At 44.5% G+C, this 19,214-nt stretch overlaps 1 protein-coding gene across 3 annotated transcripts in view; it reads right to left on the reverse strand.

The window, feature by feature from the left end:
* PAMR1 (peptidase domain containing associated with muscle regeneration 1) overlaps positions 1 to 19,214 on the reverse strand; it is a 128,313-nt gene that overhangs the window by 37,957 nt on the left and 71,142 nt on the right. For all 3 annotated transcript variants that reach the window (XM_055141951.1, XM_055141950.1, XM_055141952.1), the window contains exon 4: positions 2,755 to 2,869. In XM_055141951.1, coding sequence (XP_054997926.1) covers positions 2,755 to 2,869 — 115 coding nt within the window. The remainder of the gene's footprint in view (positions 1 to 2,754; positions 2,870 to 19,214) is intronic.

Below are 19,214 nucleotides of genomic sequence, written 5' to 3' on the forward strand. Positions count from 1 at the left end.
TATTTAATAAATTAAATCATAATTCTGCACCCTGATGATGCTCAGAAGCACTTAGTCAGAGGCTACTTAGCTCCAGGGTCACTCCTAACAGTGCTCAGAGGTCCATATGGTGCCAGGGATGGAATTAAAGGCTCTTTCAAGTAAAGCATGTGTTGCAACCCTCTGAGTTATATACCCAACCCAGTTTCATTTTTTTAAATTTTGGGGACACACCTAGAGATGTAGAAGGGTTACTCCTGGTTCTGTGCTCAGGGATTACTCCTGGTGGGGATCAGGGACCTATGGGGTGCCAGGAATCTAATTCGGGTGGGCCGCATGCAAGGCAAATGCCTTACCTGTTGTACTTCTCTTTGGCCCATATTTTTGTTTCCTTAAAAGGCTGTTCTCTGAGGCTACTCCCTGCAGAGATCAGCCTAAGCACAGCCAGTGCTGTTGGATGAGAAGAAACTAGTTTTGCTCTCATGCTTGAAAATACATTGCTCTCCTGGAGGACAGAGAGACATTTGGGCAGGGGGGGGGGCGCAGCTTGGCATGTGGAGATCTCTGGATGCACTGGTCTATCCGGAAAATACTTATTGAAAGTCCATGGGCAAGAAGATTGAAGATTTCCATCACTATTACTGAGTAGAAAAGGAAAAGGTTAAGTATTTCTAAGTATAACACTGTAGCACTGTAGCACCGGCGTCCCATTGTTCATCAATTTGCTCGAGTGGGCACCAGTAATGTCTCCACTGTGAGACTTATTGTTACTGTTTTTGGCATATTGAATATGCCACGGTGAGCTTGCCAGGCTCTGCCGTGAGGACGAGGTACTCTTGGTAGCTTGCCGGGCTCTCCGAGATGGATGGAGGAATTGAACCCGAGTCGGCCGCATGCGAGTCAAACGCCCTACCCACTGTGCTATTGCTCCAGTTCATTTCTAAGTATATCCTTAGGAATCTTGAGTGAGTGAGCCACTGAGAGGTGAAAGAGAACACTTGCCAGAATGAGAAACGAGAGGCAGCAAAGGAGGAAGCACTTTTTCCACACCTATCCCTGTTCCACATCTGGTAAAGTACTGATGGTAGGTAGGTAAGTATCATAAACTATTACAGATCCTAGAAGGCAGCAGTGAACAACTAATTCAAGAAACAGGAATCGCTTGTGCAACTTAGTTGGGTCTATTGGACTATGACATAAATAAAACTTTTTTTATTATGGATTCCAAATCTCTATAAAAAGAAACAGCTTCTTTCCAAGCAAGTGAGGGAATTGGCTTATTTTTCAGTAGAGTAGATGCTTTTTTCCTAAGAGAATGAACTTTGACAAGCATAACCCCCAATCTAGAGTATAAATTACACTTTTTACAACCTTTCCATAGATCTCAGTCTACCACACACCCCTTGCTTCACCCTGTTGTGTTTTACTGCCCTTTTCAGATATTTCATTGTTTATAAATTAAAGATCTGGGGCTGGAGCGATAGCATATCGGGTAGGGTGTTTGCCTTGCATGTGGCCAACACAGTTTCAATTCCCAGCATCCCATATGGTCCCCTGAGCACTGACAGGAGTAATTCCTGAGTGTAGAGCCAGGAGTAACCCCTGAGAATTGCCGGGTGTGACCCAAAAAGAAAAGAAAACAAAGATTTGTAGCAATCTTGCATTAAGCAAGTTTATTGGTACCTTTATCCCCCCAACCATGTATGCTTACTCCCTGTTTCAGTGTCACAGAGGTTACTGTCACTGTCACTGTCATCCTGTTGCTCATCAATTTGTTCGAGCAGGCAACAGTAATGTCTCTCATTGTGAGACTTATTGTTACTGTTTTGGGCATATCCAATACACACGGGTAGCTCACCAGACTCTGCCGATCGGGCTCGATACTCTCGGTAGCTTGCTGGGCTCTCCAAGAGGGGCGGAGGAATTGAACTCGGGTCGGCCGCATGAAAGGCGAACGCCCAACCGCTGTGCTATCGCTTGTGGAAGCCTTATATTTTTAGTATTTTTAGGCATCAGGCTGTTGCATATGTGACTATGATATCATATAAATGTAACTTTTATATATACTGAGAACTCAAGAACTCTGTGACACTGTATTGTGACATTTGCTTTATTGCGGTCTAGAACAAAAGCCACAATCTCTCTGAAGTATATCAATCCTGGGTGTCTCTGAAGACTTGGTAGAAATGGGTAAACTGCTTTCTGCATTTTGTACTGTTGGCACTACCCTTGGGTCAAAATTACCCAAATCATGAGAGGTGTGTGCTAAAAGTAGATAAAGGACCAAACATGATGGCCTCTCATTATCTGTATTGCCAAGCCAGAATACTCATAAGTAGAAAGAGAGAGTAAGAGGGGAATTGTCTGCCTTTGAGGGAGGGGGTAGGGTGGGACAGGGTTGGGTGTGAGGGATACTGGGAACATTGGTGGTGGAAACTGTACACTGTTGGAGGGATGGGTGTTCAATCATTGTATGACTGAAAATCAAACATGAAAGTTTTGTAACTGTCACTCACAGTGATTTAATTAAAAAAAATTACCCAAATCCTGTTGCTCTTGAAAGGTAATGAAAGTATATTTAACTGGCTGCACCTTTTACCAGATCTTATCCTATGAAATCAATGAGAAGTTAAGAAAAAAACAGGGACCCAAAACACATTTTCTGTTTTTAAAAATAAGGTGATAATGTTTAGTTCTTGGTTATCAGGACTCTCAGTCTCATTTCTGTGTTTCCTTATAACTTTGACTCCCTAATCCTGACCCCTCGCCCCTTACCTTAACTGGATGATAAATCCAGGCTTGGCGTGGATGGTCCATTCACAGTGAGCATTGAGGGGATAGCTTTCCAACAAAATCTGACCCTTTGGAACTCGCAGAACCTGGCCACATCCTGAGAAGAAAAGAGAAGATTAGGGCCAGGAAGTTGAATCAACAGGAAAGAGATAGCAGAAGGTCTCCCAGAGCTTTTGAAATCAACAGGACAGAGGAGGGAATAGATGTTTCTCAAATACCTAGCTATGTGCTAAGAAACTTGCACAGATGAATGCATTTAGTCCTTGGGAAGGGAAGTGGTAGTATCCCAGTTTTCCAGCTAGGAAGATGAAAAAAAACAAGAGAGTTAAATCATCTGTCTAGCTTGTAAGTGAAAGAGCAGAGTTTGGAACCTCATTGCATCTGACTATCAGCGGAAACCACTGTGTCATCCAGCCCCTCCAGGGCCATTCGCCTGCTTGCTGCCTCACTCTGAAGTGGTTCTGCCTCACAAAGCAATATCCTTGTCTGGAGTCTACATTTGCATAAAGTCCTTCCATCTGTGTTCCCGGCACATCCTCTGCCCCGCAAATATAACCCCGAAGCAACCCTTGCTGACCTTTCCTCCAACTAGAAAATGCATGCATTCATTTATTCTCTGGGCAATTAAGCTATAAATCTCTCTGATGTGTGTTCTGCATGTACAATGTAGATCAGCATGTACCTGTCTTCCAAATAGCTGGGCTGGATTAATGGTTTTCCATTTTTCTTCTAGCTCCAAATCCCTTGACTTCAGCATTGGTATAGTGGTGAACATAGCTGCCTTCCAACCCCCCGATTTCAAACTCTTAAGAAGACCATCAATTAAAAGATAGAGATCTAAGAGGGCTTCCCAGTTGAAGTCAAAGCTGGACCCTTCGTCCATCACCTCCGCTATGTCCCCCTGAATTACCTCCGAAGAACCACTAAGAATGAAAAGTCACTAGACTGGGTCACTGTTAGATTGCATTTTCCAGTGTTACTAGAGTCGCATAAGATGCACCCTGGATTTACAAAAGAGGTTAGGAGAAAATGTCTTGAAATAATTTTGTAGAAGAAGAATATCTGGGTTGTATAAATTATCTGAATTGTATGAATATGGGGTATTTTTATCAAAGGTGGCAAACTGCCATCTGTGAGACAAATCCAGCTGTGGGCCTATTTTTTTTTTTTTTTTTTTTTTTTTTGCTTTTTGGGTCACACCTGGCGATGCACAGGGGTGACTCCTGGCTCTGCACTCAGGAATTACCCCTGGCGGTGCTCAGGGGACCATATGGGATGCTGGGATTCGAACCCGGGTCGGCCGCGTGCAAGGCAAATGCCCTACCCGCTGTGCTATCGCTCCAGAGTGGGCCTATTTTTATAAAGAAAAATTACATTGGGACCGGCCACATCCGTTCTTCTCTTCTGCATTATTTACACTGCTTTCCACCTATAGTGGCAGAATGGAATCTTTGCCGTTAGAGAGACAATGGAACCCACAAAGATATGAAACTATTGGGTATCTTCCCCGGTGCAGGAGAAGTGTATCATTTGCTTCATAGGAAAATCCAGCCTGACATCAGACACTTGGGATTTGCATTCATATTCAGTACCCGCCTGAGCCCCCAAGGACAGAACCCCACTGCTAAGTGGGCAGTGCTCCTCTGCATACTGATGATAGCACTATCTCTCACATTGTGTTTAGCAAGCTGGGAGGTCTGAGGCTAAAAAATCACTGACGGGTGGCACTGGGTCCTAACTGCTGCTCTGCTTGGCCAGTGGGGACTCTCATCTGCCATTTCCTATGAGGCTCTGCTCCAGGCCCTGCCCCCCCTCCTCTCCTCTTCCTCTCTCTCTGCCATCTCAATACCCTCCATTATTGCCTCCTTTCATCCTCCTAGACCTCCACCATTTGATCCCTCACCAGCAGCCAAAGTCACCTTTGATGTTAAAGAAATCAGATCACGTGACTTCTATGCTTTTGTAAAGTGTGTGTGTGTGTGGGGGGGGCACCAGGACCACTCTCTGAAGTACTAGGGAGCCACCATGGGGGGGGGTCATGCAGTGCCAGGGATCGAACCCAGAACCTCAAACCTGGGCTACATCCTGTCCCCACCTCCGTCTCTAGATTCAACCCTGCAGAGTCTAAGGCTGTCCACTACACAGCCAGGGCGTGTGAAGATTACAAGTCACCAACTGTCGAGCAGCAATTGAGAATCCTGGGCTTGGCCCTGAGATTCAGAATGTTCACTGACTGTGTGGCTGAAGGCACATCGCTTTATCTCTCGGAACGCTGGGAAACCTGCATCAAGCAGGAATAAAAGCAGCATCTGCTTTATATGGCTTGGGGAAGCATAAATCAGATGGTGCCTGAAAAATTAGTCAGTGTTCACCATTGGGGAAGATGGTGAACAAAAATTTGAACTCGCATCTGTCTAATTCCAGTCCCAGGTCTCGGCTGCGACCTTAAACTTATTGGGAGTGGGGGGGTGTTCCTTATCCCACCCCATTTCCTCTCCCACTCCCTTTTGAAGCAGCGGGATTTTTTCCTCCCCTTCTCTTCCCAGAAAAGTCTGTCAAAGCTTTGCCACTACCCCCTCCTGGAGGTGCACGTTTCTCCTTCCTGCTCACACTCCTCACGCCCCCATCTGCCCATCTGCTGCAGGGCGACGGAAGTGATACGTTGGGTGTGAGAAACCAAAAAAGAAATCTTCCTGCACAGCCCCCGCCCCTTGGGACTGGCAACTTCCCAGCCTGCAAGGTGTTAAATCCCAGCTTCCTTAGCAAGCCTCCTGCAGGAACCCCAAGTTAGAACCAGCACCCCAGCCTGCCAGCCTGCTCTCGCGTCTCTGTGCTTCTTCCGGAAGCTGGAATCCCAGTGCGACTGTGGTGGACGACGGTGAGGGAGAGCTCTCCACTCAGGGCTCCTTGGCAAGACCCTTGGTGCTTTGGGCGGGTGCTAGGACAGAACTCCCACCCCCACCAGGCGGGGCTCACACCCCTGCAAGGCTACAGCCCCCTGGTTTCTGTAGGCACTGGCTGCCTTCCCCCACTCCTAGCAAGATGTTGCCATCCAAGCTAGAAACTTCTTGCTGCTTCATGGTGATGCTGGGCCTTCTCACTCCGGAGGGGAGGGCGGAGTTGCCCCCACCCCCCTACCCTGGGCTGGAGGATGACTTCCAACCAACCAGAGACAAAGAGGTCACTTCTCGGCAATGCACTTGGAGGAAGAGGTATTGGCCAGAGCCACAAGGAGGAAGGAGCCCAGCTCCCTCCCCACACCAAGGCACTCCTTCAGTTCCCTCTCCCTCCGGGACTCCAGGACTCCAGGACTCCGGGACCTGAGAGCAGGCAGACTCACTGCACCTCTCTGTTCCGGCAGAACAGTGAACACAGCCCAGTGTCCCCGCCAAGGAAGTGCTGCAGGCCAACCAAGCAGGTGGTCCTGAATGTGAAAGGCAGAGCAGGCAGAGTGCCCGGGAAGACGTGCTCAGACTCGCTGATGGGGTCCGGCTACTGCAACGGAAGGGGTGTGTGTGTGTGTGTGTGTGTGTGTGTGTGTGTGTGTGTGTGTGTGTGTGTGTGTGTGTGTGTGTTTATGTGTGTGTGTGTGCTAGGAAATGAGAATGACATTTGCCAGTGAAATGTGAAACCAGACTGCCCCCTGGACTGTCAAATCACAGACTTTTCCCAAATACCCCCAGTGCTATAAACCCAAAGCTAAAGAGTGATCTGGAGGGATCCTGCTTCCATGGAGCTGAATGGAAACTGGCATTAATATCTAAGCCAGCAGGAGAAATGGTAAGGTTCTCCCCATAAAGAATCACCTCCATCATTAGGGCAAAATCCTCTCTCTAGGGGCTGGAGCAATAGTACAGCGGGTAGGGTGTTTGCCTTGCATGCAGCCGACCTGGGTTCGATTCCCAGCATCCCATATGGTCCTCTGAGCACCGCCAGATGTGATTCCTAAGTGCAGAGCCAGGAGTAGCCCCTGTGCATTGCCAGATGTGACCCAAAAAGCAAAAAAAAAAAAATCCTCTCTCCAGTAATGGGGGCTGGAGGGAGGGGGGGGTGTGTGATAAAACAGAGACACAGCATACTTCTGAAAAGTATTTGGGATCTTTCTTGATTTTATTTCTTATATCCTTCCTGAGTGGGGGAACAATCTATAAAGAAAGCATTCACGTAGCACCAGAGTATAGGGAGAAGAAGGAAAGGAGAAGAGTGGAGGAGAGGGAGAGAAAAGACCTTTGAGAAGCAACGGGGAGTGGGGGGGTGGACAAAAGTCAAGGGGATTTCGATACATCAGTGACATTAAAGAATGATGAAGCTGAATTTCCAAGTCAAAGTCAAAGACACTGAAGTCATGAGACCCAGAGTTTAACAACCAAACTTCAAAAGGTGTCTGTCAAGACAGCAGGCTGGGGAGTCTGGGGACGAAGGGAGGAAACCTGGGAACACAGGTGGAGGTAAGTTGACTCTGGTGGTGGAACGGTGCTAGAACATGGTATGTCTAAAACCCAATGATGAATCACTTTGTAAATCAGGGTGCCTTTAAAAAAACATTTTTTTAAAAAAAACGTATTCAGACACAGGTGCATCTGCATCTTCCGTCCTTTTTCAAAGATGACTCAGGAGGCAGGAGACTCACAGTGGGGGAGCAGTAGCAAGTGAAATGAGACCCAGGAGTTCCTCTCCAAGCTGTGGAACTCCAGCCAAAAGTTCTCTGGCTATTTGAAGCGGAGGTCTCTTCACTTGGAAGTGAGGCACTCAAGTAGTATCTACTACTATGTTGGTTTTCTTGTCTTTTTTTTTTTTTTTTTGCTTTTTGGGTCACACCCAGCAATGCATAGGGGTTACCTCCTGGCTTTGCACTCAGGAGTTACTCCTGGTGGTGCTCAGGGGACCATATGGGATGCTGGGAATTGAACCCAGGTCAGCTGCGTGCAAGGCAAACGCTCTACCTGCTGTGCCATTGCTACAGCCCTTAAAAAAATTTTTTTATGTAATCACCATGTGAAAAGTTACAAAGCTTTCAGGCTTAAGTCTCAGTCATACAATGATCAAACACCCATCCCTTCACCAGTGCACATGTTCCACCACCAAGAATCCCAGTATACCTCCCATCCCACCCCCACCACCCCGGCTGTGTGGCTGGTGATTTTCACTTTACTTTCTCTTTACTTTGGTTACATTCAATATTTCAACAGAAAAATCACTATTACTATTTGGAATTCCCCCCCAACAATCAGACCTACCGAAAAGGCATCATTTGATAATTTGTTTTCCATTGCTGAGAATGAAGAGCATATGAGGTTTTGGATTTCTGGTATTTTAGAAATTAAGTCCAGAGAAATTTCTGCCAGAAGTCACATCACTGCAAGCTCGTCCCTCTGTTTAGTGGGCCTTATAAGATGGCGGTCACCATGGCGCCGGGGAAAGGAAAGGCTGAGAGAGAAAAACCTTTCCCTTCTGGGGTGGCATGGGGCCGTAGCTTACTTCACAGCCTAGAGGCATTTCTGCAAGAAGCCACTGGGTTTTCTTTTCTTTTAAAAAAACCAAATGAGATCAATCTGTGGAAAGCACAGAGCACAGTGCCTGGTGCATAAATTATATGATCCATAACAACTAGTATTGTTGCATCTCTATTAGTCTTGCTTGGGTCAAAGAGAGAATTTGGGCACAGGATCCACAGGAGTGATTTCTAATTCTGACCTAGTGCTCCTGGGCTTATAGAGCACCAGGGTTAGAACCCTGAACACATGGGTCCCAGGAAAGTGATGGCAGAAAAAGGACTAACCCACATTCCGGCTAGGAGCCCCATGGCAAACAGGGATCTTTTCTATCTTGTTCATACCTCTGCAGTCATCAAGTAGCTGCTCAATTCACATTTAGCTGAATGACTATGTCAAGTTAAACTAAACAAGTCCTTGAGCAAGCAAATCACCACGAAAGCCTCTTCTCCTTATACAAAATGGCCTGTCCATTCTCAAAAAAATGACGTTCCAATAAGAATGGCATCTGTCACTGTGCTATACAAAGTCTTTCTTTCCCCCAAATTACCAGGGTTGTCATAATCCAACATCCAGATGATCCTGCCAGCCTAACTCAAAATCCAACAGGGTCTGAGGTAGAATCACTATCACTATCACTATCATCCCACTGAGCCTCGATTTGCTTGAGCAGGCCCAGTGACGTCTCTATTCGTCCCAGCCCTGAGATTTTAGCAGCCTCTCTCTACTCATCCTTCCCAACAGTGCCGCAGAAGAGGTTCTTTCAGGGTCAGGAGAATAGCACAAGGAATTTGGATGACTGGATGTTTTTAGTCTTTTCCCTCTGGGCTTCAGTTTAGTTCATTTCTATTGTTAGATTTAACTTCCGTGACCCTTTTCTTCTGTTGTGAATGATTATCTATGAATCTCCTCCTTCTTTATACACATGCACACACACACATACATTTTTTTTCCTTTTTAGGTCACACCTGGTAATGCACAGTGGTTACTCCTGGCTCTGCACTCAGGAATCACCCCTGGCAGTGCTCAGAGGACCATATGGGATGCTGGGAATCGAATCTGGGTTGGCTGCATGCAAGGCAAACGCCCTACCTGCTGTGCTATCGATCCAGCCCCTATACACACAGATTTTAATTTCAGGAACAGTTTTATTTGGCTTAACAAGGTTTCAGTCCATAATAATGGTCCTCACACCCTGCACTCTATGGCTTAAGTGTATTGTAGGCTGTGTGCCATCTGGGTTTGTGTGATTACACAGGTCAGGGAGTTAGAGAGCTAGCAGCATGGGTGAGGTCAGGGGAGGAGAAAAAATGCAGGGAGAAGCAAAGCAGTTCCTAAGGGTTTGCATCCAATGCCCTGCAGAGTGCCCACCAAAGTCAAATTTACAATGGGCAGCAAATTCTACCCTGTCTTGATGTCACCCTGCAGTCTCTCTCCCTTTGTTACTGTAGCACTGTAGCACTGAAGTCCCATTGTTCATCGATTTGCTCGAGTGGGCACCAGTAACGTCTCCTATGTGAGACTTGTTGTTACTGTTTTGGGCATATCAAATATGCCACGGTTAGCTTGCGAGGCTCTGCCATGAGGGCAGGATACTCGAGGTAGCTTGCTGGGCTCTCTGAGAGGGACAGAGGAATCGAACCCGGGTTGGTCGCATGCAAGACAAACACCCTACCCACTGTGCTATCACTTCCTTTGTTACATACCTGGGGAATGAATGCAGCTAAGCCTTAGGTAACCGCTGTTTCTTTTGTTTTGTTTTGTGTTTGAGCCATACTCAGCAGTGCTCAGTGCTTACTCCTGACTCTACATTCAGAGATCACACCTGGTGGTGCTTAAGAGACCAGATGGGATCAGACCGGGGTCTGTCACATGCAAGGCAAGTGCCCTACCTGCTGTACTGTCTCTCTAGCTCATTCTTACTGCTCATTCTTATAATGCATTATAATGATTGTGTAATTCCTTAGCGAATCAAAAACCATGTCCACTTTTCAAAAACCACACCCACTTGTGCCATGACAGTTTATAGTTACCACAATACCCCATGAAATCATAGGTCCTGTGAAAGGAACCTAAGACCCCATTTGGGAGGAGAATGAGAGGGAATAGGGAAGATGAGAAGCCCAAAACCATAAAAAGAGGTGAGACTGAGACAGAATTGGTGTTCCCTTTTGGACCCTCACTCTGTTCGCATGTGAGAGATTCTATGCTATTTTTCTCTTTTCCCTAAATAAGCACTTGACTTTATCCCCAGCTGGGTGCATGCTTCCCTTATTTGCCTCCTCTACCTTTTTAGATGAATGCTGGCTCTAAATATGTCATGCTCGCCATACAGTTCATTTTGGAGAAGCACGGGATTAGAAACCGTGGGGATGGAAGGGGCTGTGCATGCTGGCGTTCTGGTCTTCCTCACACTGTAACCCAGATAGCAAAACACTCAATGATATCCGTGATACGCTTCTCAGCACTAATTGCATCTCTAAGCAACATTTTACTGGATTATAGCTTTCAGTTCTGGAATTTCCTTCTATTGTTTTGAAATACTTTGCAAACCTAAATTTTCTCATTTCTTTATCCATTCTATTTATCTTTCTTGTAGATTCTTTAACAGATTTAATTTAGGGTTGTTGAAAAATTCTCGGGACAGAGGGATACTAGAGGAGTTTAGATGGAGCTGACTCTGGTTTGGCTCCTGGTTTGGATAGATTGCTGAGTATTGCCAGGAGCAGCCCTGGAGAACCTCAAACACATTGGGGTGGCCTGGGTAATCTGTGGCACCACAGAGTCATTTTTGTTTTGTTTTTTAGTTTTTGGCAGTTTTCAGATCTTACTCATGACTCTGTGCTCAGCTCTAGCCAGCTCAGGGACCATACAGGGTTCCAGGGATCAAATTTAGGTCGGCCACTTGGAAGGCAAGTGCCTTATCCACTGTAATCTCTCAGACTCACCATTTTCCCCTTGGCTGAAAGCCATAGTCCCTTGTGTGTTCACAATAGGAGATAATATTTTTCTTTTGATTGATAATATCTTATCCTTCATTACAGGTAGGAAAAGGCCTGGTCAGTTGATCTAAGCAGAAATTAAACTCATCTGAGGTTGGAAAGAAACTATAACCTTTGAGGTCTTGAAATTCAAACATCTGGAAATATGTCCTTGATTTACAATAGTCCCTCTCCATGACTTCAAGCTTGGAGCATTGTGAGTCTCTGAGACCACAGGTTGTGAATATTACAAGTCTATAAAAAACCACAGCATCCCAAGATTATCTGTCTCTATGAGATGTTTATAGCTTTCACATCAGTGTACTCTCTGGTCTAGCCTCTGTTTCCTCAGCTATGTTATTTATCTGTATACAGAGTGGACAGGCTTATCTTTGCGGTATGGCCTCTGGTGTTACATACAACAGGACAAAGGAACGAAGACAATAGGACATGCACATTGGCCTACAGAACTGAGTTTACCAGATGGAATGGGGCTTGGAGGCAGGGAATAGTACCAAGGGACATTGGTGGAGAGGAGTGGATATGCGGCTGTTGAGTGTGCTGCTGGAACCTCGCATGAATCAAACTCTATCATTCACAGTCTTGTAAGTCAGGGTGCCTCAATAAAAATGGAAAGAAAAGCAAGTAAACAAAAGTGCAACAGGCCAAAACACAAGATCAGGCCTGGTGGGCTCCTCCTCTGTTTCTGCAGGTCCTTCTTCCACAGTTTAACTGGCCCTGTTCTACATCTGGTTTATGGGCCCTGCCCCGCCCCCCCCCCCGCCCGCCCTAGATGGCTGCCGGGGGTAGGATTCTGCTTCTGGGATCTCTGGCTCCCCAGGCACTGAATCCCTCTGGAGTTCAGATCCTCTTTATGTTCACAGATATTTGATGATTTTATAGAAAATGAAACATTTTTCTTTGGTTTATCTAGTGATGTCTTTCTTAGAGCAGGAAGAAGGTCTTTTTCATGTCCTTCCACGGTCTGGCCAGACACTGAGCCAGAATTGATGAGTTCTTTGACAACATAAAAATTGCCTGTAAAGGGTTCAAACATTAATCCCCAGGGAGTCGAAGAGCTTCAGGATATAAAATAGAAGATGTCATTTACCACAAAATATTTGCCAGGAGAAGATTATGTCCTCGTGTCCAGTGTATATTCTCTGTCCTCAGAGGGTTCTATTTTATAATTTTCCTTCTCTGCCTCTACACTGACTTCCTTACTCTCCAGCCCACAGAAATAGAAAAAGAAAAAGAAGAGTTTGTGTCAAGATTCTGGTGTAGTCCTAAGAACAGCTCCCTTCATTGACTGAGCACTGATCAGCACCCCAGTCTCATTTTAAGGACATATGCACTGTACTACTTTCAGGGGGAGGCGCACCCAACAGTGCTCAGGGGTTACACCTGACTCTGCACTCAGGAATTATTCCTGTTGGGCACAGGGAACCACATGGGATACAGAAGATGGAACCCAGGTTTGTCACATATGAGGGAACACCCTACCCACTATATTATAGCTCCAGCCTAATGTTGTACTTTTTAAATCTCACATAAATTTTCTGAGGAGTGACTATTATTATCCCCTTTTGTAAATGAGGATGTTAAGATTTACAAAGATTGAGTAACTTTGCCCAAATGCATGAAGGAAGAAGAGATTCAAGTTCAGGTCCTACTGGTTCCAAGTCTATCTAACACTGTTCCAAATTTGGACCTAGTGGGGGCATTTTTTCTTCCCTGGAAGTGTGAAGATGGGAAAGTTCAAGAGGAGATGAGTCAGGTCTCAGAGCTGCCATCTTGGTGACGATAAAGTTCACTAGGACAGTTCGATAAGTCAGCAACATACAACTCTGAGTGCACTATTTGTTCCTCTGTCTCTGTCTCTGTGTCTCTGCGTCTCTCTGTCTGTCTGTCTGTCTCTCTCTCTCTCTCTCTCACACACACACACACACACACACTTTCTCACTCGTTCTGTAATAGCTCAAGGATTAGCCTGAGAAATCACCATCTTCTTATTTATTTATTACTTATTTATTTATTATTGAATCACCATGTGAAAAGTTACAAAGCTTTCAGGCTTAAGTCTCAGTCATACAATGATCAAACCCCCATCCCCTCACCAGTGCACATGTTCCAACACCAAGAACCCCAGTATACCTCCCACCCCACCCCCACCCCTTGCCTGTGTGGCTGATGATTTTCACTTTGCTTTCTCTTTACTTTCATTCAATATTTCAACAAAAAACTAACTATTATTATTTGGAATTTCCCCTCAACAATTAGACCTGCCAAAAGGCATCATTTGATAATTTGTTTCCGATTGCTGAGAATGAAGAGCATATGAGATTGTGCAGCAGCGACAGTGGCTGCATGGTTTTGGAGAGAAATCACCATCTTCTCTAACATTCCAGGCCCATGAATATTTAGGCGTATAGCCAGTTCCTCTGTCTCTATCCAGAATATGACTAGAATGATGTACATGACTGGGACGGCAGATGGCATGTGTTTACATCCCACCGTCTCTCCCTCATAAGTCCTCTTTCCTCTGGGTGGCTTCCTTCCCTCACTTTCCTATATCCTCTCAATCCTTCAGAGCCTGAAAGGTTAGGATCACGGCCACACAGACTGGCTAGAATGTGTGGTTCTTGGGTCTTTTCATTGTTCATCCTAGGTGGTGATGAAGGCCTCTGTCTGAGGGCCAGGTTAAAGAAACTCTGCTCTGGAGTCAGCAGAATGTTCCCATTAAAGAACCTGGCCTTTTAGTTTTAGCAACTTTAAGAGGAAACCTTGGTTTTAACTTATGACATTAGCACCATGCATTGTCAGAGTGCAGACACGGCTCCCAAATCCTATTCCCCACAGAAGGAGACAGGATTTGTGGAGAATTGGCTATTGCCATGATCTGTACATAGACTCTCAAGGGGAACCAAAAACACTTCCACAGGACCAGAAAGCAAAGAATTACTTAAGGCATGCTAGAGTGCATCTGGCTCAAAAGTCTTTAGCTAGCCAATTCTGGAATAATTTGAACATCAAAAGAAAAAAATGATGATAATATCAAGATACACACACACACACAGTTTAACTTATGAGTCTTTAAATGTTCTAAAGAGTAAGCCAAAGCTGGAAAAGCAATAATTGGAAAATTCAGAACAAAGATATGTGGACACACTAGTCTTTCCATTCTCTCTATAGAGGTAAAAATTCTCAAAATAAAAATAAAGACGACTGGTTAAAAAAAACTTTGGTACATCTACACAATGGAATACTATGCAGCTATTAGAAAAGATGAAGTTATGAAATTTGCATGTAGGCGGATCAACATGGAAAGTATCATGGTAAGTGAAATGAGTCAGAAAGAGAGGGACCAACATAGAAAGATTGCACTCATTTGTGGAATATAAAGTAACAGAACGGGAGACTAACAACCAAGAATAGTAGAGATAAGTACTAGGAGGATTACTCCACAGCTTGGAAGCTGGTCTCTGGGGGAAAAAGCAGCTGAGATAGAGAAGGGACCACCAAGCAAAGGGTGCTAGGTGGGCCCACTAGGGATGGGAGATATGGGCTGGAAATAGACTATAGACTGAACATGATGCCTACTTAATACCTCTATAGCAAATCACAACACCCAAAAGGAGAGAGAGACCAAAAGGGAATGCCCTGCCACAGAGGGTGGGGTAGAGGGTAGAGGGTGGGGGTGGTGGGAAGGAAACTGGGACTATTGGCGGTGGAAAATGGGCACTGGTGGAGGGATGGGTACTCGGTCATTGTGTTACTGAAACACAAGCATGAAAGTTTGTAAGTCTGTAACTTTATCTGTAACTTTATCTCACAGTGATTCACTAAAAAAAAATTTTTAAACAGTAGAAAAACATTTAACAAATAAATAAAAAGGAAGGAAAAACTCCATTGCCTGGAGATTCTAAGCTTACTAATCCCACCTTTACTTGTAGGAAGATGTAAATAAACTATTCTCTTGGGCTTGGGGAGTTCATATTTCTCACAGAAGCTGTCCCGAGTAATATCTCAATGGTTACAAATAAAGTGACCACACAATGGATTTTAAAGCTTCATGAGTAAACACTAATATTGTCAGTGAAAGTGAGCAGATGTAGGTGTTCCCACATCTTCTCAGTGCTAAGTGATTTTAAACTCGAAGATAAAATAACCCCAAACTCTTTTTCACCTATCTTTTCTTTCAAGGTTCTATATTATACTCTGTCACTGTCATTGTCATCCCGTTGCTCATCGATTTGCTCGAGCGGGCACCAGTAACGTCTCCATTGTGAGACTTGTTGTTACTGATTTTGGCATATCGAATTTGCCACTGGTAGCTTGTCAGGCTCTGCCATGTGGGCGATATACTCTCAGTAGCTTGCTGGGCTCTCCAAGAGGGCAAGAGGAGGAATCGAATCCAGGTCGGCCGCGTGCAAGGCAAACGCCCTACCCTCTGTGCTATTGTACCAGCCCTATATTATATAAAAAACAAAATTTAAATGCCAGAGATCTAACAAGGTTCAAGCAGGGAGCACTTTTCCCTCCGAATATAATGGTTTGACTGGATCACTTGAGTGCCATCTACTGGGAAGATGCTGGTACTGCCACGGGGCGTCAGCACTGCTCTAGCTGTCAATGGGACACCCAAGTGTAAGCAGCTCCGGGGTAGTCCACGTGGCCTCATTAATGCTGAACACTGGGCAGAAATCAAGCAGGAGAGAGATGAATGACATAATTCTACAAATTCTGTTCTATTTAGTGCACATATGAGGTGAAGGTGACAGGAACCTGGTAACATCCAATTGATGTCTCCTTGCATTCAAACCCTGATTCATGGAGAGGTTGTCACCTCACTGAGGACTCATTGTCTTCCCTGGTCACCTGCCTAGTGCACCCTGTGAGTTGTCACACAAAGGCCTGTGGCTGTGGTAGGAGGCTCTTAGAATAAGCAAAATTGAATCAAACAAGTGTAACTGAACCAACACAGGATTAGGTAGAAATTCCACTATTATTTGACTTGATAGTCCTGACCACAGTCTTTCTAAATTACAAGCTCCAAGAGAGAGCAGGCACTACTGGTATCTGTCTTGCTCATCACTGTATATCCAGCATGTAGGACCCAGATTCAAGAAAAAAATGTGAATGGGTAGGTTGATGGGTGAAGGAGGACATGAGCTTCTGACTCTTGGTCTCTGCAGGCCTAGTCGTGATGACTGATTTGCATGAACCATTTCTGCAGTCCACTATAACTTCTTAATCTAAAACACACATACCATCTATATATCTAGTATCTATGTATCTACCATATAGTCTAAGCAATCAGACTCTAAATTCAATCTTACACTAATTAATTCCATGATTTAACCAATTGGGAAAATTTGGAAAACCCCGTAGACAAAATCTTTTTACAAATGCATCCTCTTTCTTATTGATATTTGCTTGGTTGAACTCCTATGAGCAAATATCCTTCCCCTTTCCACCCCATTTCCTCAATAAGCCCACGGACTCATGCAAGGTATTTAAAGTATCATTTAAAAATTGACTCCTTCTGGGGCTGGAGCAATAGTACAGCGGGTAGGGTATTTGCCTTGCACGTGGTCGACCCGGGTTCGATTCCCAGCATCCCATATGGTCCCCTGAATATTGCCAGGGGTGGTTCCTGAGTGCAGAGCCAGGAGTAACCCCTGTGCATCTCCTGGTGTGACCCAAAAAGCAAAAAAAAAAAAAAAATTGACCCCTCTTTCTTGGAGAATGTAAACTCTTCCTGTTGACTTATTTCAGGCTTCTCCATGTGAATGAATGTGGCAGTGGTCTTCAATGTGCCTGTGAATCTGCCTTGGTTTCTTGCAGCTCTCCAACCCCATTCTGAGCAGAGCCCAACCCCAAATAGCTGCTGCTTCTTTGACCTGAGCCCTAAAGCCCAGAGTTCAGTTCAGGCCAGAACAATTAAACTCAGTTGAACCCAGTCAACCCACAGACCCTTGATAAAACAAACAAACAAACAAACAAAAACATCAACATAAGTCATTTTGAGAATGTTTGTTACACACAGCAATCACTGTGTAATAAAGATAAGCACCTGAGGCTGGAGCAATAGCACAGCAGATAGGGCGTTTGTCTTGCACGTGGCCTTGCATGTGGTTCAATTCCCAGCATCCCATATGGTACCCTGAGCACTGCCAGGGGTGGTTCCTGAGTGCATGAGCCAGAAGTGACCCCTGTGCATTGCCAGGTGTGACCCAAAAAGGGAAAAAAAAAAAAGAGGTGGCCAAAAAAAAAAAAAAGATAAGCACCTTATCAGAACTGTCCTTGAACGCTACAACTCACATATTTTATCTTCTGACTACAGGAACCATTTTATAGATAGTAAATTTTACATATAGATAGTAAACTATAGTTACTAAATTTTTAACAAATAAATTTTAGTATCTTCACCTAACATGCTGGAGCAATAGCACAGCGGGTAGGGCATTTGCCTTGCATGTGCGACCCGGGTTCGATTCCTCTGCCCCTCTCAGAGAGCCTGGCAAGCTACTGAGAGTATCTCACCCGCACAGCAGAGCCTGGCAAGCTACCGAATAGGGCATATCAAATATGCCAAAAACCAGTAACAACAAGTCTCACAATGGAGACGTTACTGGTGCCCGCTTGAGCAAACCAGTGAGCAATGGGATGACAGTGATACAGTGACTACAGTGACCATTTTATAGATACTATTTCACTAACACAAAGCATACTTTTCCACCTCATTGAGACATCATTTTGCTCTTCTCTCTCCAACAGGATCTTTCTGGTTTCCTGTCATACCCAACCCAGACAGTCATGTCTTACTCTATCCCGGATCAAACAAATGACTAGTTTAATTCACCCCTTCTACTGCACTGCTAGAGAACAGTATTCCAACCATCCTGACAACCTCACTTTCAGAAGAGTTCCAGCTTCAACTGTGTCCTTGGTCTTTCTGGGACATGCTTTATTGTTCCCTGAGCTAGTATGTTCCCTTATTCCTTGTGTGACTGTCCCAAACTACTAGTACTCTCATGCTACAGACTCACATCTGTTCTATTCTCAGCAGAGGTTTTGTAAGAATTCTTCAAAAACAATATGAATGTTAGAGGGGAAACTCCCTAATGGAGTTGGATGGGGCTATGGTTAAGAACAGAGACAGAATAGGAACATGGAAAAATGTTCAAAATACTAGTTATCATAGAAACAATATTGGTATGTCATGTCACACCAGTGAGAGGAGGCTACATGGGGAAAAAAAAAACCACAGAAACAACAGTTGTTGGTGGGGATAAAAAGGAACCAATCTTCTTTTACAGTTGGTGAGAATATAAACTGATTGAGGCTCTAAGGAAAACAGTATGGAGATGTCAAAAATAAAATTTAAAAAAACAATTCAAATAGCACTACACATCTCTAGCAACTCCTTTCATAGGTATCTATTAAAAGAATGCAAAAACACCAAACCAGAAACATTAAAGTATACTTATATCTACTGCAGTTTTTCTATTTACAATAATTGTCAAGATCTGGAAATTATCTAAGTATTGCAAGAGAGATGACCAGATAAAAATGATGTAGCACATGCACACAATGGAATGCTACTCAGATTTCTTTTATTAAAAAAATGATGAAATTTTTCCATTTGCCATAATATGAATGAAACTGAAAAATGTCATGCTAAGCAAATAAGTGAGAAGGAGAAAAGCAAAGGCTGAATAATCTCACTCCTAAGTAGGATATGAAGAGACACAGCAAAGGAATAAATAATGGTCAATGAAAACAAACCCACAGACACAGACAACACAACAGAAGTTACTTATAATGACTCTAGAATCCTGCTAAACAGCACCTCGTCACACACCCTTTGTCACTCACTCACACCCACACAGAAATGAGGAGTGTCCCATAGCCAAAGAGGAGAGAACCAAAGTCATCAGCAACAGAAAAAATATGCCCTGTACAA

Source organism: Sorex araneus, chromosome 6 (assembly GCF_027595985.1).
Source record: "Sorex araneus isolate mSorAra2 chromosome 6, mSorAra2.pri, whole genome shotgun sequence".
In the NCBI taxonomy this organism is placed as follows: Eukaryota; Metazoa; Chordata; class Mammalia; order Eulipotyphla; family Soricidae; genus Sorex; species Sorex araneus.